Source organism: Pongo abelii, chromosome 10, assembly GCF_028885655.2.
Source record: "Pongo abelii isolate AG06213 chromosome 10, NHGRI_mPonAbe1-v2.0_pri, whole genome shotgun sequence".
NCBI lineage: Eukaryota > Metazoa > Chordata > Mammalia > Primates > Hominidae > Pongo > Pongo abelii.
In genome coordinates, this window is record NC_071995.2 from 53,236,933 (window position 1) to 53,263,964 (window position 27,032).

The 27,032-nt window shown below is 35.2% G+C and overlaps 1 protein-coding gene across 1 annotated transcript; it reads left to right on the plus strand.

Moving 5' to 3' along the window:
- The first annotated feature begins 20,030 nt into the window (after positions 1-20,030).
- On the plus strand, positions 20,031-21,055 carry LOC100432670 (olfactory receptor 6C2). Its single transcript, XM_002823368.4, has one exon. It carries the CDS (start codon positions 20,075-20,077, stop codon positions 21,053-21,055), a length of 981 nt encoding a protein of 326 aa, XP_002823414.4. The 5' UTR covers positions 20,031-20,074.
- Positions 21,056-27,032: the final 5,977 nt, after the last annotated feature.

Here is a 27,032-nt window from a genome sequence, read left to right on the forward strand (position 1 = left end):
CTGGAATTTTCGTGTTCCCTATGTAGGAAGCCACATTCTTGGCATCTGCATACTAGAGCAGCTGAGATTCTTTGGACAGTAGGATGATGTAGGAAACAATTATCATCGTTCATTTTTCATCGTGTTTGTTTAATTTTTTTAACTAGATGTGAAAATACATGACAAATCATTCCTTTCCACGAAAGCACCTGCGATAAGTCCACACAACCCAAACCAAATGTTTTTCTTACTGGATTGTACTTTAAAACTGCTAAATTCTGATTTGAGGGATTTTATTTTGTATTAATGAAGTAGCTAACTCTCCTTAATTGATGTGCAGCAAGTTTAACCTCTCAGTTACTTGGCTTTATTAACTGTCAAATCGGGTTAATACTCCATAACTCATAGAATTTTTAAAATTCATTGAGAGTAAATTAAGTCATTTAAACTGTTTGTTTCAGGAACTCAATAGATATTTGTTGTTATTTTATTATATAATCTCCCGGTTTTTTTGCACTCTTCCACCCTGGATTTAAAACACTGCACGTCTTCTCCTTTTGTTTAGGACATGCTTTCCCAAGTTTACCCATTACATATTTTTCTTCTGTAACTAAGCCATTGACAATATTTTTATGCTGTCATTCTGTATACACCCTGCCTTTTAAAATTGTATCTCAGAGTTTAATACTATATTCTGAGACAACGGCTTTTAAATTTATGTCTAACCTACTTTTATCATGTGCCCAAGGCCTAACTATCTGATTTTCTAATTTTCACCATGAAGAGGTGGCTTGGGTAGTGGGTATCATAACCAAAGTATTTTTTTTTTCTTTTGGATCTTAACCCCAAAATAACCTCAAATAAGCCTACTCTCTAAAACAACAACAACAAAAAACCCATCCTTGCTAAACAATATCACATAAAATAACATTATCTTAGTCATAATATCATTTATGGATATTGCCCGACAAGCTGTCCTTTCTACAGCTTATAGGGCAATCTCCATAAATGATATTATGGCATATCTAGAACTGCCAAAGCAAATATTCCATGGACTTTTATTTTATTTTATTCTTCTTTTATTTGTATAAGTTTATAGGGTATAAGTATAATTTTGTAACGTGTAGATTGTGTAGTGGTGAAGTCAGGGCTCTTAGGGTATCACCCAAATAACATACATTGTGCCCATTAAGTGACTTCTCATCATCCACTCCTCCCACCTCATCAGCCTTCCAAGTCACCATTGTCTATTATTCCACACTCTACATCCATGTATGCACATTATTTGGTTCCTACTTATAAGTGAGAACATGCAGTACTTGTCTTTTTCTGTCTGACTTGTTCCACTTAAGATAATGGCCTCCAGTTCCATCCATCATGTTTAATTTTACACTTCTGCTTTTGTGAATAGCACTGTGATGAGCTTATGAGTACAGGTACATATCTTTTTATTTAATTATTTATTTAAATTATTTAATTAAATCATTGATTTAAATAATTTAAATCATTAATGATTTAATTATTAACGATTTTAATGATTAAATTATTAGTGACCTCTTTTCCTTCTTTCCTTTTCAATGATTTCTTTTCTTTCTTTCCTCTTCACTAGTAGGGTATTGCTGGATCAAAGGGTAGTTTATTTTTGTTCTTTGAGAACCCTTCACAGGATTTTCCATAGAGGCTGTACTAATTTACATTCCCATCAATCTTTGTAAGAGTTCCCTTTTCTCCACATCCTTGCCAACATATGTTATTTTTTATCATCTTAGTAATAGCCATTCTGACTGGTATAAGATGATATCTCATTGTAGTTTTAATTCACATTTCTCTGATGATTAGTAACGTTAAGCATTTTTTCATATACCCCTTGGGCATTCGTATGGCTTCTTTTGAAAAACGCCTACTCATGTCCTCTTCCACTTTTAATGGAATTACCTGTATTGTTGTTGTTATCATCGAGTTGTTTTGAGTTTCTTATAAAATCTGGATATTTGTCCTTTGTCAGATGCATAGTTTGCAAATATTTTCTCCCATTCTGCAGGTTGTCTTTTCACTCTGTTATTTCTTTGCTGTGCAGAATTTTTTTTTTTTGGTTGAATTAAGTTCCATTTGCCTATTTTTGTTTTTTTGCCTGTACCCCAGCTACATTTCTCTGTGGATATCTGACTGCTCATAAAAATCAAGCTTCAAAAACTGAAAGATTTGTCTTTTTCCTCCTGTCAAACTTGCTTTCCATATGATCATTTATTTGCTGAGTTACCTAATTTGCCAAACCATAAGCCCAGGGTTCATCTCTTACTGCTTCTTTTCCTCTTCTTACCTCAAATTTTCATTAAATTTCATTTGTTCTACCTTCACATGTTTCTCACGTCATGTTACTGATCTCCGTACCAATGAGATTGTGTTATAAAGACAGAAAATACCCAAGATCAATGATCATGGGTATCTTCAGCAATGAGGCTCACAATTTTCGGGGTGCCCAGAAGCCACTGGTCGAATCGCATATTGACTCACTGTTGACTCTTACTTGCTGCCAGAAATTGCTGCCAAATAACACTGGCTTCTCCTTTTTTTAATAGCCCAAATCCAATGAGAATATTTCTAAGGTCAAAACTTACCTGCTGGAAAGGCAGAATCTTCAAAAATTTTCTAGGCTTAATAAATGAAATTAGCAATTTTGTAAGACAGAAAGTTAATTTATAAAACGAAAAGTGTATATTTATAGTATTAATAAGTAGTTGAAATCCAAAATAAACAGTACCATTTACTGTCCTCAAAAATGAAATACTTAGGTATAAATCTAAGAAAATTTGTATGGCATGCATAGGCTTAAAAATACAACCATTGATGAACAAAATCATATGGCCTTTGAAAAATGAATAGATATACTATGTTTCTGAATAGAAGACAATTTTAATATGCCAATTGTTCCTATCTTAATCTATAGATTCTTGTAATCCCAACCAAAATCTTAGTATATTTGTAGATATTAACAGCTTAAACCTAAATTTGATGTCCAAAGGCAACAGACTCAAACCCTGTTTTCCAATTCATTATTGTTGAATGAATCATTTTTTTGTCGTTGCTGAGTAATATGTCAATATATGTATGTACCACAGTTTGTTTATCCATTCCTCAGTTGAGGAACATATATATTGTTTCCATTTTTCCTGATTATAAATAAACAATTTTGAAAAAGAATAAAATATGAGTACTCACAATACATTTCATAATCTGCTATAAAGCTACAATAATCAAGATAGTGCAGTACTAGTAAAAAAAATAAAGGCATATATCAATTTAAAAAGAATAGACATACATGAAATGATGTCTAACAAAGGTACAAAGGCAGTTTAATCAGGAAGGATTTTTTTAATGAATAGTTCTATAACAATTGTATCTCCATATGTAAAGAAATAAATCTCAACATTTACCCCAAGCCTTATATAAAATGTGACCCCTTAGTAAAATATAGAGCCAAAGGTAAAATGTAAAACTATAAAACTCTAGAAGAAAACATAAGAAACAATCTGAATGACCTTGGTTTTTCAAGAAGTTTTTGTGCTTGACCAAAGTCATAATCCACAAGAAGAAAGTGTGGTAAGTTGAAATTCGTTTTATTCATTGTTTTAAAGTTCTTAAAACAACACTGTTAAGAATGAAATTATTAACTAAAGACTGGGAGTAAATGTTTTCAAATCACACTCCTGAGAGCACACTTGTCTCTAGAATATGTAAAGAATACTCTAACCTTAGAATAAAAAAACGAGCAACACAATAAAACCTGTGCATAATATTTGCATAGAGACTTCACCATAGAAGATTTATAGATTGCAAATATGTATATGAAAAGATGCTCTATGTCATGAATTATTAGGGAAATGCAATTAAAACCTGCATATCTATTTGAATATTCACAACAAAAATACTGGCAATATCAAATGTTTGCAAAGATATAGAGCTACTGGGAGTCTCATACTTTTCTAGTGAGAATATAAAATGGTACAACCACTTGGGAAACCATTTGGAAGACTCACAGAAAGTTAAATTCACACATATCATATGAACTAGCAATTCTGCTCCTATCCAAAAGAAATGAAAAATTATGTTAATTCTCAGGAGTCTAGCTCTTGATCTTGATACTGTTCAAAAAAACAATGTGTGATTTATCAGCCTCTACTATAGGAAATTACAAAGGCTTTCCCTAGCAGGGTTCACAGGAGCAAGCTGCCCTTCCCATATCAAATGATACACTGTTATGCATTATAGTCTCTGAAGGAAATAACAGTAAAGGACTCAGATCATCTGGCCAAATATGCTGTCAAATTTATCCTTAATTCCAGACCAGGTGCCTCCACTTGCAGGCCTCCTTCTTGGGAAAACTTGAAGACACATTTCTCCACTCGGATTGAGTACTCAGCACTTTTGCATTCCTAGCCCTGCCACTCTCTCCTTCCCATGGCCCCTTGCCTCAACAACTGCAAGAGATTTTTGTTGGGTGATCCCATGGTAGTAAAGACAGCCCTGTGTCTGTGTTGTTCTACTTGACACTCAATGCTGTGTCATTTCATGGTAGAAAATGGAACAGGCAGGAGTCCACACTTTCTCTGATTTTAGCCTTTCCTATACTATTTGCAGTAATTGATTTCAAACTTGACTGTTACTTTCCATTTAGGCTGTTTGCTTTTACCAACCACTCTGATATCTGGCAGCTCAACTCTCTCTTCAGCTCAGCAGGGCTCTTGATACCCTCAGAAACACGTATGTGAATCTTTATGGCAGCTTTATTTATAATCAGCAAAAATGGAAACAATATATATGTTCCTCAACTGAGGAATGGATAAACAAACTGTGGTACATACATATATTGACATATCACTCAGCAACAACAAAAAAATGATTTATTCAACAATAATGAATCAGAAAACAGGGTTTGAGTGGATTTCTTTTTCACAAAAATAACTGTAAACAATGTAGTTTGTAGACTTGTAACATGGGTTAAGAATTATGAAACTAATTGTTGTACAAGATTTAAATAAATATTTAGATATATTGTCATAGTAGAAATCAGTATTTCTATGTTGAAGAAAGAAGTTACAATTAAAGAAAGATAATAATTACAATAAATTCTGTGATTGTAGTCAGAGGTATCATGATGGACTCTTGATTTGTTTCACTTGTTTTAATTTATAATCAGTAAATATAGGAATAAATATAGATATGTCTTTATGCATGAATTAGCACACAATCATGTGCCACACAATGATGGTACAGTCAACAATGGACCACATATATGACAGTGGTCCCATATAATTTTAATGGAGCAGAAAAATTTCTATCCCCTGTTGACATCATAACTGTCATAATGTCATAGCACAACACATTACTCATTTGTTTGTGGTGTTGCTGGTGTAAACAAACCTATTATGCTGCCAGTCTTATAAAAGTATAGCACATACAATTATCTGCAGTACATTATATTTTAATATAATAATAATTGGCTATGTTACTGGTTTATGCATTTGCTATATTATAATTTTATTATTATTTTTAGAATATACTCCATTTATTAAAAAAGTTAATAATAAAGCAGCCTCAGGCAGATCCTTTAGTAGGTATTCCAGAAGAAGGCATTGTTACCCTAAGAGATGACAACTCCTAGGCATGTTATTGCTCCTGAAAACCTCCCGCTGGGACAAGATATGGAGTTGGAAAACAGTGAAACTGATCATTCTGATCCTGTGTACACCTAGGCTAAGGTGTGTGTTTGTGTCTGAGTTTTTAACAAAAAAGTTTAAAAAGTAAAAAAAAGAAAAATTTTAAAAGTAGAAAAAAGCTTATAGAATAATGATATAGAGACAATGTTTTTGTACATCTATACAATGTGTATGTATTTTAAGCTAAGTGTTATTACAAGAAGTCAAAAAGTTTTAAAAAATGAAAAGGTTATATGGTTAAAAAGTTATAGTAAGCTAAGCTTAATTGATTATTGAAGAAAGAAAAAAATTAAAATAAATGTAGTGTGCCCTAAGTGGAGGCATTTATAAAGTCTACAGTAGCATGCAGTAATGTCCTAAGCCTTCACATTCACTCACCACCCACAAGCTGACTCACCCAGGGTGACTTCCAATCCTGCAAGCTCCATTCACGGTAAATGCCCTATATAGGTGTACCATATTTATCTTTTATACTGTATTTTCACTATACTTTTTCTATGTTTAGATACACAAACACCACTGTGTTGTAATTGCCATACAGTAACATGCTGCACAGGTTTGTAGCCTAGGAGCAATAGGCTATGCCATATAGCCTAGCTGTGAAGTAGGCTATACCATCTAAATTTGTATAAGTATACCCCATGATGTGTGCACAATGGCAAAATCACCTCATGAAGCATTTCTCAGAGTGTATCTCCTTTGTTAAGCAGTGCATGACTATTTATATTGATTATATATATATATATATATATATATATATATATATATATATATCTCCTATCTCTAACTACCTTGAAGGGGAAAAAGAAGTGACCCCTCAGTGGCAGTGGACACACCTAGCACTCAGGCATTGGGTTTTCAATATCCTTCTCTAATAAATGGAATTACTTCTCCTTGTAAAACTGGTATATTTTAGGAATGAGGTATAGAGAATTCAAGGTAAGTCTGAAGCAACTTTTTGTTTCAGAAAATAAGGATGGTCTAAAAATTCCAAAAGATGACAGCATATTGAAAGGTCACAGCACTCCACCTAAAAATGCTCCCAATAGCCAGTTAAACATCTTGATTGGATTGGATTATAATCCCCAGAATAAAATGAATATTGATGAGTCTATGTTGACATAAGCAAGTAAGTAAATAATCAATTAGGAAGAAGTGGCAGGCTCTTCCTCACAGAATTTCAATTAATAAATGTAGAAGGAATGAGGAAAGTGATAAATCACCATTAGCACGCCACCATAATCATTGCTCCAAGTAAGATTTACAGATGAATGTTAAAGTGAATGGGTGAAAGTTTACATAGCATACTCACAGAGTATCAAAAAAATTATCCCAAATATTTTGTAATTAAAATGATCATTGTAGCATTATTCACAACAGTCAAAATATAGAATCAACTTAAGTGTCTATAAACAAATGATTAGATAAAGAAAACATGATATATATATAAATATATATACACACACACACAGTGAAATACTAATTATCCTTGAAAAAGAAGAAAATGCTGTCATTTGTAACAGTCTAGGTAAACCTGGAGGACATTAGGCAAAGTGAAATAACTCAGGCATAGAAAGATAAATACGGCATAATTTTACCAATATGTGGAATATTTAAAAAGTTGAGCTGATGGAAATAGAGAGTACAATGGCATTTACTAGGGACTTGGAAAATATGAGGAGTTTGAAGAGATGTTGGTTAAAGGATATAAAATTTAAGTTAGATAGGAGAAATAAGTTCAATAGATTTATTGAAAAAAATAAAAGACAAGTAAAGTTAAATGAAGCACTTCAGATCAGCAAAATCCAAGAGAATTCTTTACCAACTGAACCACAAAAAAAGACATAAGAATTAAAAGATGAATGAAGAACTGAGGAATTGAATAAATAAGGATTCATATGTTGGTAAATCAAAATGAATATTGATCATCAGGTTAAGTATAATATCTGGAGAAGTGTAAAAATATTTAAAATTAAAATGAATTTTAAAAATTATTAAAAGCTTATTTACACTTATTTTACATGTTGATTGTACTCTTCTCCACATATTTTTCTTCCTAGGGCCCAGGGGTAAAAGGAACCCTTATCTTGGACATGCCCTTTTCATCACAGAGTGGAGAGAGTATGGGTAAAACCACCTGGTGATTCTTGGGTAAAATTAACTCACATTACAGAAGCTAATGACAATGATTTGAGAAAACTGAATTCTCACAGGGAAGAAGAGTGAATATTTAAGAATGATGAGACATTCTACCACGTTTAACCCTGTTGGTCACAAATATTCACTTCCCTCTTTGCTGCATACAAAACATATTTATCTCTCTCTCAGGGAGACAGTCCAAAGGTCACATCAAGTCAGCCATTGTGCTCAGCTTCCAGGATCTAATGGCAATTTCTATACTTTAGAGCCACAACTGCCTTCTCTAAATTCAGACAGTTGATCTGTCTAATGCACACACCTTACAATTACTAGAGGAACAGGGAAAAAACAATCTAAGAAACACTATCATTCAGAGAGGATAGGAATTGGGAATACACAGCAAACACTGTCAATACCAAGTCTAAAATAGAACTTGATAGGCGATGCAGAGGCTCTTACTCTGTAGCTGTGGGAAGCCTCTTGACTGGTTCCCAGTTATGTTCCTTGAGAATAGGACCCAGCCACTTTTATTTCATGGCTCTTGAGTCACAATCTGAGAGGTGTCTGCTTTTCTTTTTTTACTTTGCCATATCCAAAAATGTTCTAAAGAAATTTTAAAGAACATTTATCGGGGGAACCGCCCCTCCAATAATTCAACGTTATCTCACGTAGGTTCTTTTCTATTTCCCTAAGTGTCGGCCAGTCTGAGAAATAAAGGGAAAGAGTATAAAAGAGAGAAATTTTAAAGCTGGGCATCCGGGGGAGACATCACATGTAGGCAGGTTCTGTGATGCCCCCTGAGTCGGAAAACCAGCAAGTTTTTATTAGTGATTTTCAAAGGGGAGGGAGTGCATGGTTAGGGTGTGGGTCACAGAGATCACATGCTTCACAAGGTAATAAAATATCACAAGGCAAATGGAGGCAGGGTGAGATCACAGGACCAGGGTGAAATTAAAATTGCTAATGAAGTTTTGGGCTTGCATTGCCATTGATAACATCTTATCAGGAGACAGAGTTTGAGAGCAGACAACCAGTCTGACTAAAAATTTACTAGGTGGGAATTTCCTTGTCCTAATAGGCCTGTGAGCACTACTGGAGACCGGGGATTATTTCATCCCTTATCTTCAACCATAAAAGACAGATTTTCCCAGAGCGGCCATTTTAGAGACCTGCCCCTGGGAATGCATTCTCTTTCTCAGGGCTGCTCCTTGCTGAGAAAAGCAATTCAGTGATATTTCTCCTATTTGCTTTTGAAAGAAGAGAAATATGGATCTGTTCCACCTGGCTCTCAAGCAGCCAGACCTAATGGTTATCTCCCTTGTTCCCTGAACATCACTGTTATCCTGTTCTTTTTTCAAGGTGCCCAAATTTCATATTGTTTAAACACACATGCTTACGAACAATTTTGCAGTTAACGCAATGATCACAGGGTCCTGAGGCAACATACATCCTCAGCTTATGAAGATGATGGGATTAAGAGATTAAAGACAGGCATAGGAAATCACAAGAATATTGATTGGGGAAGTGATAAATGTCCATGAAATCTTCACAATTGATGTCCAGAGATTGCAGTAAAGACAGGCTTAAGAAATTATAAAAGTTTTAATTTGGGGAACTAACAAATGTCCATGAAATCTTCACAATCTATGTTCTTCTGCCATGGCTTCAGCCGGTCCCTCCACTTGAGGTCCCTGACTTCCCACAACAAACATTAAAGAAAAATAAAACTTCCTTGGGACTAAGTTTATTTCTCAGCCTTCTTTTTTCTTTTTATTTTTGTCTATAGACTGTGGGAGCAGAAAATTGATTTACATTCAATCTCTCCTACCCAGGCTAACCACTCAAAAACATGATCCTCTTTTAACATGCTGGATTCTTACTTGTATATATCAATAGTCTCACTCATTATTATTTTTAAGTGCCTATTTACACTTAATTACAGATACTTTAAACTTAAGAGATTTTTAAGGCAGAACTATGTCCTTCTGAAAAAGTCCCACACCCAACAGAAATTACATGTTTAATGTTAAGATATTGAGTTAATAGATTCAGAGGTTGAAACAAATAATGTGGTAGCAACATCACTGGCATGTTCTTGCTGTGAAATGGTTTTAATATACCTCAAAGGATGACTAAATTTTATTTTTAACTTAGGGGAGGTGAGATATGGTTGCATCTTCAACTCTAATTCCCAGTGGTTTCTGGATTTTCTCTATTACCATTCATACCAAGCACCAAATAGGCCAATTCTTTTATCAGTTTCTTTATAGCAAACAGGTTAATTCCAAATTCCCATTCATAAAGGCACAGATGCTTTTGGTATATATCTACCTTTCAGATTATCTCAGGTGACAACTTTACTAAAATTTTCACTACTGCAGCATAACCTAGGCTGTTGCTGCTACATTTTCACTTCAAAGGAAGTCTACAGGTCAAGAAATAAATTTCTTTTAAATGGAGGGGCCCTGAATAATCTCTAAAAAATCTACCAAGTGTACGTAAAAACATTCAACATATTCTATAGACAATTTTAATTGTATAACTAAGTTTAACAATGTTGATGGAGCAATGGTAATCTGCAAAATTAAATGAATTTCTAATATCATTATATCAAAAATATGCTATGTATAAATAATATGTAAATATTATATACCTATATATTATATATAATTGAAAATAACATAGAACTACACAAATACTTGACAATGAGTCTAATGATGGATGCATAACATACACAAAAGAAACAATAAAATCTTATTGATAAAAATTTACATGAAGGCTATGACTTTCATATCTCTTTGTTATTTAACCTCAAGCAATATTTCTGGCCAGCCCTCCAAACCTAATTTTGTGCATTTTTAAAGCATTCACAGTCAGTTTGAGACGTTACTTTTAAATACACTTATTTAAAAATCCCAGAAACAAACATTACAAAGCCGGAATGCATTGAAACAGTGGTTCTTAATGGTGTGGGCTGTTTTTGAAGGTCATCCATGTAATGATGGTCTTACAAGACATTGTCTGTAGACAGAATAAATAATATATCTGACCTATGTAATTTCTTCTGTTTTTCAAATGTAAATAAGTTATCCTATGATTAACACAATATGAACTGATTTCACAATATCTCTGTATACATAGCCACTTTCACCCATACTGATTTTCATATATGGTAGATACTTCACCAAATTATATTATGGGGGATTAGATTAAGCAAAATGTTTTGATTATTAAAAAACAGACATACTCATATCCTTAGAAAGTGTATTGGGAAATGGAATCAGACTTGTGCATTATTTTTTTCATTAGCATGGGCACCAGGCCTCTATCTGATGCTATTGTTCTGCATTACTGTCTCAAAGGAAGGTGTCTCTGTTGCTGCCTATTTTAGTTGCTTTGCCAAAGTTAAATACACAGAAGCTTCACTAGTGATGTTTGAATCTGGCCACTAAGGATCCTTTATTTATTCATATGATCCCAGTGAACTTCCAAGAGATAGAGCAGAAAAAAATAAATATTTTGGGAATAGAAAAGCTAACTCTCTGCTCTTCTGAAATCAGAAGAAACTCTATTGCTTTCCTGCCTTACATCAAATTTTCTTACCATTATGACAGAGTCCAAGGAAAATATTTCCAAAGTGTAAAATAAGAAAGTTTCTAAAAAGAGTGTTTATTGTAATGTGAAAATGCAAAACTAGGAGACCTCAAGATCCTTCAGGAGATACCTGAAGGTTAATGATCAAGTTAAACCAGTACAAAGTTACATCTTCCTTAACACAACACAGTTCAACCCATTAGGGAGCTGCCACCTGAAATCATGAAAAATTATCAAAACAGTAAGTATTTTAACATAGGTATGACAATTACTTTCTCATTTGAGAGATAAGAGAAAGAAATTTTTTTTATATAGTAGTGGTATTGCTATTCTTTTTTTATTTTTATTTATTTATTTATTTTTAATTATTATTATACTTTAGGTTTTATGGTACATGTGCACAATGTGCAGGTTAGTTACATATGTATACATGTGCCATGCTGGTGCGCTGCACCCACTAACTCATCATCTAGCATTAGGTATATCTCCCAGTGCTATCCCTCCTCCCTCCCCCCACCCCACAACAGTCCCCAAAGTGTGATGTTCCCCTTCCTGTGTCCATGTGTTCTCATTGTTCAATTCCCACCGATGAGTGAGAATATGCGGTGTTTGGTTTTTTGTTCTTGCGATAGTTTACTGAGAATGATGACTTCCAGTTTCATCTATGTCCCTACAAAGGACATGAACTCATCATTTTTTATGGCTGCATAATATTCTCTGGTGTATATGTGCCACATTTTCTTAATCCAGTCTATCATTGTTGGATATTTGTGTTGGTTCCAAGTCTTTGCTATTGTGAATAATGCGGCAATAAACATACGTGTGCATGTGTCTTTATAGCAGCATGATTTATAGTGCTTTGGGTATATACCCAGTAATGGAATTTTTGTTGGAGGACTCTTCTGTAATTTTGTTAGTTTAAGCTTGTTTCAAATTTTTAATATGGAAAACTGTAGCGAACATGTCTTTAAACTATTAACAGATCTTTGACAAGACTAAACATCATAGCTAGGACATATTTATGCATTCCTATGTAGTCACACATGCAGTAGTTTGTGGTCACCCACAAAATATAAAGGACACACAGAAATATGCCTTCCAAATCCTTGGAATATATACAAAAAAGCATATTACATTGCTTATAATGTTAGCTTTTTTCTAACTTGTAAATATTATCTTATGGTTAAATGTCTGGCCAGAAATAATTCAATCCCTCATATTTATTAGTTCAACAAAAATGCTCCCTTAATGCCTAAGTGACACTAAGTCTGAGAGGCCTTTGTGTTGTTGCTCATGATGCACTGCACTGCACAAGATGATCAAGGCATAGAAGACCCTTTCACTAAGATAGCTTTTGTCTAGTGTGTGTTCAAAGGGAGAGGCATGAAAACGAAGATGACAGAAAGGATGTCAATTCTCAGTTACTTCATAGTTTATGCTGCTTATTGCACTTTTCATGACCCTGAAGTAGGTGGGAGAAAATTAGTTCTTAAACCAAAATCAAAGAAAAAGGCATAGTAAATTATTAGTACACTACTTTGCTTGTATAAAAGCAAAACTTAGAATACATTGACTTTATCTAACAAAGTCAAAAATGGAATTTGCATGAAAGAAAGAGGATTGGGGCAACATGAAAAACCTCAGAATATTTGAAAACAAGGAACTCTGTTTTTCTTTTCTGGAATAAGATGATGAATAGTGTGAGAGGCTTGCAAAGAGACGAGTTTTGGGGGCAGTAAGGTAATCAAAGGCAACAATTTTAGTTTCATGGATTTCTTGAAAAACCTTGAGAGTTTCACTAAGAAGTAAGCATATGTGACAAGCTGACTGTGTCTTACTGGCCAGTATGCTCTGTCAGCATCTTCATTCTCAATATACCAGATTCTTACCATCTCTCTTAACAGATTTGTATTAGGTTTTCTGCATAAGTGTGTATTTTCCTGTAATGGTACCTTTAAAGCAAGATGGGCCTTGCCATATGTACCTCATGGGATTTTATAAAGCACATGTCCATAAGAGTAAGGAATTCATTTTCCCAGACCCAGAAGATGCATGGTATTTGCAGTAATTTTTATATGCAAAGCAGGTGAAAAAGCATTCATATAACAAACTAATTGTTATCTTCTAAGGAGATACAATTTCATTGAGTGATGGAGAAATAGCAAGAACCCTAGAAACTGTGTTGTCAGATAAGACATATGTTTGTAGCTACCATTATAAATAATTAATGCAGGCTAGGGACTGGGAGCAGTTATTGCTCCATGAGCAGAAAGAAAGTCATTTCCTCTTGCTAAAGAATGTCATAATGGTCAGAGATGACATCAAAAAAATAAGACCCATAATGCAAATTAAAGAAGCCAGTTAGTATTGTAGTCATCCTTCATTTGTGTCTGAAATTATAAATATATAAATTAGGTGATTACTGATGACATAAGGGACAACACTGATAGATGTCTTTGATATTTCTAATTCAGAGAATTATACACACTAAATAACCTAGTCAAATGCAAGTATTTCTGGAAGAATAAAGTAAAGCATTGGATAAATACTACAGTGGTAATTTCCTTCCTTCCTTCCTTTTTCTTTCTTTCTTTCTCTCTCTCTTTCTTTCTTTCTTGAGACAGAGTTTTGCTCTTGTTGCCCAGGCTGGAGTGCAATGGCAAGATCTTGGCTCATCGCAAACTCCACCTCTCTGGTTCAAGCAATTCTCCTGCCTCAGCCTCCCGAGTAGCTGAGATTACAGGCATGCGCCACCACACCCGGCTAATTTTGTATTTTTAGTAGAGATGGGCCTTCTCCATGTTGGTCAGGCTGGTCTTGAATGCCCGCCTTGGCCTCCCAAATTGCTGGGATTACCGTCATGAACCACCGCGCCCAGCCGGTGGTAATTTTAGTATAAATTAAATGAGTTTCAAAATACAGAGCCTCTCCTTGTGTGTGGCTTGCATCATATTTTCCAACAGCTAGGTGGAAGCATGTCCTAACACAGAATTTAGTGGATGTGCTCTGACAGGAGAGCAAAGAGAGAGAAGGATCCAGAGCTGCTTAATTCCTTGAGAAGAGTGGAGAACTCCATGCAATAAATGCACACAGCCAGTATACCTCAGGGAATAAGGCAAAAAGAGGTTGGTAATTTAGAAAGTTGAGTGTGGAGAACAAAAGCTGTGGAGGCAAAATACACTTGTCACAACTTGTCTTCTAAAAAAAGAGGAAGATATATTTACTCTTAGTCAATACAATATAAAGACTGAAAAAAAATTAAAAGTGCCATTGCATTTCTGAAGAGAAAAAGAGAGGCTGGTTAAACTCAAAGTTTAGGTAAAGGACTGTGTGAGAAGGTGAAAAGTAGAAAAGGGCAAACCATAGGTCCAATAATTAAATAGGTAAATTTTGTCTTTAAGACCGTCAGAATAAGTATTCTATTTCCTCTCCAAACCGTGTTGTTGAACTTACACCTGTAGATGCGATTCACCGATAGCCTAGCCTATTCACAAGAAACTTAGACCAGTGAGTCTAAGGCTGAATGCTATTTTGCAGAATGTGCTGCAGCCTGTTAATACTTACAGAAGTTACGATTGATTTAGATAGTCTCATGGTCCTCACTATATACGTTTTAACAGTTTTACTGAGGTATAATCTATACTAAAAACTGCACTTGCACACAACCATGAAACCATCACCACAATCAAGGTGATAAACATATCCGTCACTCCTCCAAAGTTTCTGTGAGTCTTAACTTAGCTTTCTTGGATTCTTTTTTAGTTTTTTGGGTTTGTTTTTTTTTTTACATAAACCCTTAACATGATATCTATTCTCTTAAACCTTTCCAGTGCACAATAAGGTTTGCTAACTATAGGCGCCATGTTGTTCAGCAGATCTCTAGAACTTACTGATCCTGCATAACTGAAACTTTATAACTATTGAACAACAACTCCCCATTTTCCCATAACTTCAACCCCTGGCAACCAACATTCTAACTCTCCGCTTCTGTGAATTTGACTATTTTACATGCCTCATATAAGTATAATCATGCAGTATTTGTCCTTCCGTAACTGGATCATTTCACTTAGTATAACCTCTTGTAGGTTCATCTATGCGGTCACAAATCACAGGATTTTCTTCTTTTTAAAGCTGAACAACATTCCATTATTGTATTATATATTCCACATTTTCTTCATCCATTAACCTGTTGATGGACATTTGGGTTGTTTCCATATCTTGGTTATTGTGAATAATGCTCAATATTTAAGAGTAAAGTTAGTTCTTTAAACTCCTTATTTCTATAATTTTGCATATATACCAACAGGTGGGATTACTGGATCATATACTAGTTATATTTTAAATTTTTTGAGGAAAGTTTCATACTATTTTCTATGGTGGCTACACCATTTTACATTTCTAACCAGAGTGTACAAGGGTTTCTATTTCTCTATGTACTTGCCCAAAGCTTCCTTTTGTTTTGTTTTTATTTGTTTTTTAACAGACATCCTTATGTGTGTGAGGTGATATCTCGTTGTAGTTTTGATATGCATTTCCCTGATAATTGATGATATTAAGCATCTTTTTATATACCTTTTGGCCACTTATAGGTCTTCTTTGGAAAAATTTCTATTCAACTCTTTTGCCCATTTTTAAATTGCATTGTCTTTTTTATGCTATTGAATTGTAGGAACTTTTTACGTATTTTGGAGATTAAGCCCTTATCAGATATATGGTCTGTAAATATTTTCTCCCATTTCATAAGTTGTGTTCTAAATTCCCCAGCATTCTCCAAATTACTACCATTTATCTGTTTATTTTGAAAATATGAGGATGAGTGAATTTTTATAACATTAATTAGAAATTAATTAATTTAATTATAGAAAAAATTTAAAAACTGTTAGCTGAGTAGTCACAGTTATTTTTTCACTATACCTGGTTCCAAAGTCCTGAGAATTCCAACATAGCAAAGAAACTTAATCATGATTACCCCTCCTGAGGGGTAATAGAATCACCAAAAAAGACAGGATTAAAAAAAAAAAAAAAAGACCTAAAACTAAACTTTTCCTACCCACATATCTTTTACTTTATCCTGTATCTGGCTTCCATTCACTGCACAAAAAAAAGAAAAAAAAAAAGAAATATACTGCTATTGTAGGGTTGTTTTCCTTAACCCAAAAGTGTTGAGTCATAAGAAATTTAGAATGCTGTGGTATTTTAGGTGGACTGATGTACTGGAAAAAAGCGGAGGGGTTCTGACTAGGCAAAGAAAAGCTGAATAATACAGTGTTTTAAACTCCATGATTATTCCAGGCTATAGAAATATAATGACATTATTTTTCTATTACAAGAAGTAGGTTTGTTCATATCTCTTTATGCTAAGTATTTTTGTTTCTCTAAAAACACTCTTCACTGAGGTTGGTTCTATTATAGCATAGAAAATTGGGCAACTAAATGAACCTTCTAATATGTGTAGAAAGAGATGGGTGGAACTAGAATTATGAAAATAAAAAGATATTTCACTAATATGTTCAGGTTATATTAATTAGCAAATGTACTAGGAGTGTTGGTATGAAAGAAACAGACTTTAGGATATAAATAAGAAAGTAAATTATTTAAACAAAGAAGAAAATTCTACCTAGTAATAATCATAAGTACAGCAGCAATTCTAATCTTCTTGACATTGCAGTATGAGCCTTTTAGCTTAATATTGTCTAAATTTTAAAATACTTTTTTAAAATGGGTTTTTCAAAAAAACTTTTAAAACTGCTTTTTAAGAGATAAAAATACAGATACAGTTGTATAAAAGGTACATTAACTCATTGAAAAATTGTTGAACACATGCTATGTGTCAGGCAGAGTCTCCACAGCAGTAAAAGATATAACAGAGAAAGAACAAAGCTCCTATTCATAGTGTTTACATTTGAGTGACCCTAAAGATTCACTGATTCTAAGAGTATTAGGATATCTTTGAACTTCTTGGATATATCCATGCATATAATCTATATGAATTCCACCTGATTTTTCTGTAAGAGAATCCAAAGTCTCTCTTAGAAAAGAAATGAATCTTTAGACACATAGTAGGTGGTTTCAGCCTTGAAAAAGAAAGGAAAACAGAGTAAAACAATTGTAGTCTCTAGAAAACAATATATGACAATCAAATTCTGGAAAAAAAGGAAAAAAAATCCTAAGTTCCTATGAAGGAAGAGGTCAGGAGAGAGATTACTAGAAACAACCAAGCAAATAACAATAGCATATAAGGAATTATAATACCAAGGTAAAGTAAGAAGTAGTTCAGAGAGCAAAGAAAAACTCTGGAAAATGTACTAGCAAAATAGCATTTGCAGAACTTTGAATTGAAAACAGTCTGGCCTTTTGTTTAAGAATGTACTAAAAATGACAGTGCAGTTTGAAACAGGTATGAAAATAAGAACTTTGAACCAACTGACAGGAATAAGCATTAAAAATATAGCTTACTGTCACTATGTAGACAAATCTGTTTTATTTCTTCACTGAATTTACTAAGAACCCTACATAGGCCAGATATAAGAGAAAATAAGGGTATATAAAATATTGTCTCTAAAGAAGTTTATAGAAACATACAGGAGAAATACAAGTATGGTGAAGAGTATAATACAATGTGATATAATCCAAGACCAAGTACATAAGTACTTGGAAAAAACACAGGAGCATAATTTCACATTCGGTGTGTGGGTAAATGAACATTTCCTTGAAGAATCAATACCTAAGTAGACTCCTAAAGACTGATTTGCATGAGTCAGTCAAAAGATTAGCCTGTGCAGACAAGAGCATGTAGAAAATTGAAGAATTGCAAGTAGTCAATGCTAAGGCAACTTGAGCCATGAAGAAGAAAGGTAAGAAAATGGTAAGTGATGAGATGGGAAAATTAAGGAAGGTCTTGCCTATGAAGAGCCTGGCAGTCCACACGAAAGTGATTAACCTGTAACAAGCAATAGGTAGCACCAGTAGAACAGAAGTCTCAAAGAGGGAGCATGACTTGACTTAGAGCATGTGATATGTGAGGTGTCTGTGGAACACCCAACTTGTGATGTATACTTAACAATGCTTTTTACCTGATCTTTGGCTACATCACATACATGATCATCAAATCAACTGGACTGGGCAAAATCACCCAGAAGAAGAATAACAAACAGAAAACAAGAAGCAGGAGGTCTGAAGATTTGAGAATACCAGTATTTCACATATGAAGAGAGAAAGAGGAGACTAAAAAGAGAAACCCTAAAAAGACAGATATAGAAAGAATATCAGAATTAGACATGAAGCCCATTTAAAGAATTATTGAACTTTAAAACAAAAATACTATAGCAATTCCAGGCAAGATTAAAAACCTAAATGTGCCCTTAGCTTCAACAGTAATGAAGTCTTTGCAGATTCTTCAGGGGGTGGAGGTGAAAGTGAGGACACAGAGGGTTAAAGCATTAATTGAGTAAGGGTGAGATGAGGAGACATTAATATCTTTTTAAATTTTTTTTTAATTTTATGGGTATATAGCAAATGCATATATTTATAGGCTACATGAAATATTTAGATACAGGGAGGTAATATTAAATAAGACATCATGGAGAATGAGTTATCCATCCCCTCAAGCATTTATCCTTTGAGTTACAAATAATTCAGTTATATCATTTAAGTTATTTTAAAATATACAATTAAATTATTATTGACTATAGTCACCCTATTGTGCTATCAAACAGTAATTCTTATTTATCCTTTCTATTTTTTGTACCCATTAACCATTCCCACCTACCCCCAAACCCCCCACTATAATTCCCAGCCTCTGGTAAACATCCTTCTACTCTCTATCTCTATGAGTGCAACTGATTTGATTTTCAGATGTCACCAATAAGTGAGAACACATGATGTCTTTTCAAAGGACCTAAAGATATATTGAAAAAGACACAGCCTAGAAGATTATATTTGGTGGTGTTAAATGTAGATTTGCTTCTGGAGCTTTGAGAGGAAATGAATCACAATTAACTGAACATCAAATGAAAGCATATGAGAATATTCATTTTGTAAAAACCTTGAACACAACTTTTTCTCACATTATAGATAAAATAATTGTACATCAACCCATCTACAGGTGCTAGAGGGTTGAGAATAAGGAATGCCAGCAGAGAAGACTAAAAAGACCAGGGAAAGGCTCAGGGACAATGGTTGTATTCTGTTGTCATTGTTGTTTGTTTGTTTTTCAGGAGAAATGCAATTTAATCTTAATACAATCCTCAGATGATAACAACTGAAGAGAATTAATGTTATCAATTACCTGGATATATCCTATATTCAGAGTTTGTCCTGGACAAAAAATATTTAAGTACCTATAAAATGACATCATTTCTTTCTAACCCATTTGTAAATCCATTCCATGCAACAAACTACAATCAACTGCATTTGTAAATTCTGATGGATAAGGAATGATCAAGGAAAAAGTTGGATTGTTTTACAAAACTTGATTTCTTAAGGAAATATCCACTGCTCATATATGTGAAATTTAGGAAGGTTATTGGAACAGTGGCAACATTGATTATTCTATAAAGGGAGAAAATAAATGTAGGCTGGTCAGCTTGGCTTCTAGATGCATATCCTTTTGCTATAGAATTCAAATATCTACCCCCTCATAAACCATGATTTTTAAAGGAGGATTGGGTAGATATCAAAGAACAGTGATGAAAAACTGCACAGTAATAAGAACTTTTATCCTGCTGGGACTGACAGATGACCCACACCTGCAAGTTCTGCTTTTTATCTTTCTATTTCTCACCTACATGTTGAGTGTAACAGGAAACCTGACTGTTATCACCCTCACACTGGTGGACCACCACCTTAAAACTCCTATGTACTTCTTTCTCAGAAATCTTTCCTTCTTAGAAGTTTCATTTACTACAGTCTGTATTCCTAGATTCTTGTACAGTATATCAATGGGGTACAATACCATTACCTACAATGCTTGTGCCAGTCAAATATTCTTTGTTATTCTCTTTGGAGCAACAGAATTTTTTCTCTTGGCAGCCATGTCCTATGACTGCTATGTGGCCATATGTAAACCCCTTCATTATGTGGTCATCATGAACAACAGGGTGTGTACCTTATTAGTTCTCTGCTGTTGGGTGGCTGGCTTGATGATCATTGTTCCACCACTTAGCTTAGGCCTCCAGCTCAAATTCTGTGACTCCAATGCCATTGATCATTTTAGCTGTGATGCAGGTCCTCTCCTAAAGATCTCATGCTCAGATACATGGGTAATAGAACAGATGGTTATACTTATGGCTGTATTTGCACTCATTATCACCCTAGTTTGTGTGATTCTGTCCTACTCATACATAGTTAGAACAATTCTGAGGTTCCCTTCTGTTCAGCAAAGGAAAAAGGCCTTTTCTACCTGTTCATCCCACATGATTGTGGTTTCCATTGCCTATGGAAGCTGCATCTTCATCTATATCAAGCCCTCTGCAAAAGATGAAGTGGCCATAAATAAAGGAGTTTCAGTTCTTACTACTTCTATCGCACCCTTGTTGAAACCCTTCATTTATACCTTGAGGAACAAGCAAGTGAAACAAGCTTTCAGTGACTCTATAAAGAGGATTGCATTTCTCTCAAAGAAGTAGAAGTTGTGATGAATTAGCATAAAGTGAACATAGAATGTTCCCTAAATGTCATCCTGCAGCTTTTAACTTATTTCATTGCTTCCTGACTACAGTTTAGTCATGTGAACCTTCTCAATGACATTTAATTCCATCCTAATCCCATCTTTATCAAAATCCTTATTATTTCAAACCAAGGTCATACATTGTATTTTCCCTCATTGTGAAACTAAAAATTACATTTCCAAAAATCAAGGTTTTCTTTACTTCTGATGTAGTCTTTTCTTCATTCCTCTAGGAAAGAAAAAAATAAGAATACTTATCAGTGTATACATTATCTATAAGTTAATTTACATAGTAATAAAAAATTCTTTCTCTAATACAAAATTCTCAAAATTAATGTTGTAAATCCAAGAATCAAAATAAAAAATAGAAAAAAACAAGAGTCATATATTAAAAATAAATTAAATCAAATAAGGTATTCCAGGCCTATTACGATAACTGGGAAAGAAGACATCAACAGGAGTTAAAATTAATCTGATTTGAGGAAATGGAAACACCTTCAAAATCTCTGGTAAGACGTATTAGCTATTGCCTTATATTACATGAGAGGAAACTCATGCAAAAGGTATACATTTAATTTAAAACAAATGTATACATAAAATCACTTCTTATGGATTACAAAATCAGAATGAATGCATAAGGGCAAATTGAAACACCGAAATTTAAGTGCTTATTAAATAAGATAACTAATTACCACAACATAAAGGTAATTAAAGGGTTAAGAAGATATGGAGGAATCCAGCCAATATTCTTTTTTGTATGGAAAAAAAGAAGAAACTAAAAATGTAAAAGAATATTAGAATTATGATCAAGTGGAAAATAGAGGAAATATTCAAAAGTTAAAAAAAGGTTAGAGCTGAAAGAAATAATTATTTCCACAGGCTGAAAAGCATGAAGATGAAATTATTACAAAAAAGCTGAAAAAAAAACCTCATATTGAATTACAAACTCAGGGATTATTTGTTTTAAATATCAAAAGTGGGCTTTGACATAGCAATAAAACATTTCTTCAAATTATTTCTATTGACATAATTTTGAAAATAACGGCCACTTTTGAATCACCAATGGTATGTCAAACTCTTTGTAAATGTCACAATTAATGTCTTTACCCATCCTGTAAACATGTTTTCAGTGCATCAAAATGTAGAAATAAAAAGATTGGGTATACTGGCCAATATATCGTAGGTAGGAAATGATGGAGCCTGATTTCTGATTCAAAATAATGTTCAATCCACTATATGACTTTTCCTTTAAGGTGGGAGCAGAATGAGAAAAGATGCTCTAACTGGAAGCATATGAGTTTACACAGCTCTCTTTCTCTCTCTTGCTTTCCTTCTTTATATAAAATTACAATGTTAGTTTAGCTATGTGTCTGCTTCTATTTGTTAAAAGGCTTTATTGACTTTGAAGAAAAAAATTGTAATTTTACAATTTATGGAACAGATTTTATATACCATCATCTGTCCTATTCTAGTTTAAGTAGATTTTATGTTTTGATAGGGAGAAAGCAGATGGCATAAAATTGAAGCAATCACCTCCCTGCCAATATTGAAGCATATTTATTATCAACATGACTTCGGGAAGCATTCACTTCAGAGCTCTCATGTACTGAAATCACATAACAAATATCTAAATTAGAGGGAGGAGCCAAGATGGCCGAATAAGAACAGCTCCGGTCTACAGCTCCCAGCGTGAGCAACACAGAAGACGGTTGATTTCTGCATTTCCCTCTGAGGTACCGTGTTCATCTCACTAGGGAGTGCCAGACAGTGGGCGCAGGTCACTGGGTGAGTGCACCGTGCGACACCCAAAGCAGGGGCGAGGCATTGCCTCACTCGGGAAGTGCAAGGGGTCAGGGAGTTCCCTTTCCAGGGGTGACAGATGGCACCTGGAAAATCGGGCCACTCCCACCCGAATACTGCACTTTTCCGACGGGCTTAGGAAACGGTGCCCCAGGAGATTATAGCCCACACCTGGCTCAGAGGGTCCTACACCCATGGAGTCACGCTGATTGCTAGCACAGCAGTCTGAGATCAAACAGCAAGTTGGCAGCGAGGCTGGGGGAGGGGTGCCCGCCATTGCCCAGGCTCGCTTAGGTAAACAAAGCAGCCAGGAAGCTTGAACTGGGTGGAGCCCACCACAGCTCAAGGAGGCCTCCCTGCCTCTGTAAGCTCCACCTCTGGGGGCAGGGCACAGACAAACAAAAAGACAGCAGTAAACTCTGCAGACTTAAATGTCCCTGTCTGACAGCTTTGAAGAGAGCAGTGGTTCTCCCAGCATGCAGCTGGCAATCTGAGAACGGGCAGACTGCCTCCTCAAGTGGGTCCCTGATCCCTGACCCCTGAGCAGCCTAACTGGGAGGCACACCCCAGCAGGGGCAGACTGACACCTCACATGGCCAGGTATTCCAACAGACCTGCAGCTGAGGGTCCTGTCTGTTAGAAGGAAAACTAACAAACAGAAAGGACATCCACACAAAAAACCCATCTCTACATCACCATCATCAAAGACCAAAGGTAGATAAAACCACAAAGATGGGGAAAAAACAGAGCAGAAAAACTGGAAACTCTAAAAAGCAGAGTACCTCTCCTCCTCCAAAGGAACGCAGTTCCTCACCAGCAATGGAACAAAGCGGGACGGAGAATGACTTTGACGAGCTGAGAGAAGAAGGCTTCAGATGATCAAATTACTCCGAGTTACGGGAGGATATTCAAACCAAAGGCAAAGAAGTTGAAAACTTTGAAAAATATTTAGAAGAATGTATAACTAGAATAACCAATACAGAGAAGTGCTAAAAGGAGCTGATGCAGCTGAAAACCAAGGCTCGAGAACTACGTGAAGAATGCATAAGCCTCAGGAGCTGATGCGATCAAAGGGAAGAAAGGGTGTCAGCCCTGGAAGATGAAATGAATGAAATGAAGCGAGAAGGGAAGTTTAGAGAAAAAAGAATAAAAAGAAATGAGCAAAGCCTCCAAGAAATGTGGGACTATGTGAAAAGACCAAATCTACGTCTGATTGGTGTACCTGAAAGTGACGGGGAGAATGGAAACAAGTTGGAAAACACTCTGCAGGATATTATCCAGGAGAACTTCCCCAATCTAGCAAGGCAGGCCAACATTCAGATTCAGGAAAAACAGAGAACGCCACAAAGATACTCCTCGAGAAGAGCAACTCCAAGACACATAATTGTCAGATTCACCAAAGTTGAAATGAAGGAAAAAATGTTAAGGGCAGCCAGAGAGAAAGGTTGGGTTACCATCAAAGGGAAGCCCATCAGACTAACAACAGATCTGTTGGCAGAAACCCTATAAGCCAGAAGAGAGTGGGGGCCAATATTCAACAATCTTAAAGAAAAGAATTTTCAACCCAGAATTTCATATCCAGCCAAACTAAGCTTCATAAGTGAAGAAGAAATAAAATACTTTACAGACAAGCAAATGCTGAGAGATTTTGTCACCACCAGGCCTGCCCTAAAAGAGCTCCTGAAGGAAGCGCTAAACATGGAAAGGCACAACCGGTACCAGCCACTGCAAAATCATGCCAAAATGTAAAGACCATTGAGACTAGGAAGAGACTGCATCAACTAACGAGCAAAATAACCAGCTAACATCATAATGACAGGATCAAATTCACACATAACAATATTAACTTTAAATGTAAATGGACTAAATGCTCCAATTAAAAGACACAGACTGGCAAATTGGATAAAGACTCAAGACCCATCAGTGGGCTGTATTCAGGAAACCCATCTCACATGCAGAGACACACATAGGCTCAAAGTAAAAGGATGGAGGAAGATCTACCAAGCAAATGGAAAACAAAAAAAGGCAGGGGTTGCAATCCTAGTCTCTGATAAAACGGACTTTAAACCAACAAAGATCAAAAGAGACAAAGAAGGCCATTACACAATGGTAAAGGGATCAATTCAACAAGAAGAGCTAACTATCCTAAATATATATGCACCCAATACAGGAGCACCCAGATTCATAAAGCAAGTCCTGAGTGACCTACAAAGAGACTTAGACTCCCACACATTAATAATGGGAGACTTTAACACCCCACTGTCAACATTAGATGGATCAATGAGACAGAAAGTCAACAAGGATATCCAGGAATTGAACTCAGCTCTGCACCAAGCAGACCTAATAGACATCTACAGAACTCTCCACCCCAAATCAAAAGAATATACATTTTTTTCAGCACCACACCACACTTATTCCAAAATTGACCATATCCTTGGAAGTAAAGCTATCCTCAATAAATGTAAAAGAACAGAAATTGTAACAAACTATCTCTCAGATCAAAGTGCAATCAAGCTAGAACTCAGGATTAAGAATCTCACTCAAAACCGCTCAACTACATGGAAACTGAACAACCTGCTCCTGAATGACTACTGGGTACATAACAAAATGAAGGCAGAAATAAAGATGTTCTTTGAAACCAAGGAGAACAAAGACACAACATACCAGAATCCCTGGGATGTATTCAAAGCAGTGTGTAGAGGGAAATTTATAGTACTAAATGGCCACAAGAGAAAGCAGGAAAGATCCAAAATTGACACCCTAACATCACAATTAAAAGAACTAGAAAAGCAAGAGCAAACACATTCAAAAGCTAGCAGAAGGCAAGAAATAACTAAAATCAGAGCAGAACTGAAGGAAATAGAGACACAAAAAACCCTTCAAAAAATCAATGAATCCAGGAGCTGGTTTTTTGAAAGGATCAACAAAATTGATAGACCACTAGCAAGATTAATAAAAAAAGAGAGAAGAATCAAATAGATGCAATAAAAAAATGATAAAGGGGATATCACCACCGATCCCACAGAAATACAAACTACCATCAGAGAATATTACAAACACCTCTATGCAAACAAACTAGAAAATCTAGAAGAAATGGATAAATTCCTCAACACATACACCCTCCCAAGACTAAACCAGGAAGCAGTTGAATCTCTGAATAGACCAATAACAGGAGCTGAAATTGTGGCAATAATCAATAGCTTACCAACCAAAAAACATCCAGGACCAGATGGGTTCACAGCCGAATTCTACCAGGGGTACAAAGAGGAGCTGGTACCATTCCTTCTGAAACTATTCCAATCAATAGAAAAAGAGGGAATCCTCCCTAACTCATTTTATGAGGCCAGCATCATCCTGATACCAAAGCCTGGCAGAGACACAACCAAAAAAGAGAATTTTAGACCAATATACTTGATGAACATTGATGGAAAAATCCTCAATAAAATACTGGCAAACAGAATCCAGCAGCACATCAAAAAGCTTATCCACCATGATCAAGCGGGCTTCATCCCTGGGATGCAAGGCTGGTTCAATATACACAAATCAATAAATGCAATCCAGCATATAAATAGAACCAAAGACAAAAACCACATGATTATCTCAATAGATGAAGAAAAGGCCTTTGACAAAATTCAATAATGCTTCATGCTAAAAACTCTCAATAAATTAGGTATTGATGGGACGTATCTCAAAATAATAAGAGCTATCTATGACAAACCCACAGCCAATATCATACTGAATGGGCAAAAACTGGAAGCATTCCCTTTGAAAATGGACACAAGACAGGGATGCCCTCTCTCACCACTTCTATTCAAAATAGTGTTGGAAGTTCTGGCCAGAGCAATTAGGCAGGAGAAGGAAATCAAGGGTATTCAATTAGGAAAAGAGGAAGTCAAATTGTCCCTGTTTGCAGATGACATGATTGTATATCTAGAAAACCCCATTGTCTCAGCCCAAAATCTCCTTAAGCTGATAAGCAACTTCAGCAAAGTCTCAGGATACAAAATCAATGTACAAAAATCACAAGCATTCTTATACACCAATAACAGACAAACAGAGAGCCAAATCATGAGTGAACTCCCATTCACAATTGCTTCAAAGAGAATAAAATACCTAGGAATCCAACTTACAAGGGA

Coding starts and splice junctions, on each gene's coding strand:
- LOC100432670 (XM_002823368.4), top strand. CDS start 20,075: ATGATTTTTAAAGGAGGATTGGGTAGATATCAAAGAACAGTGATGAAA.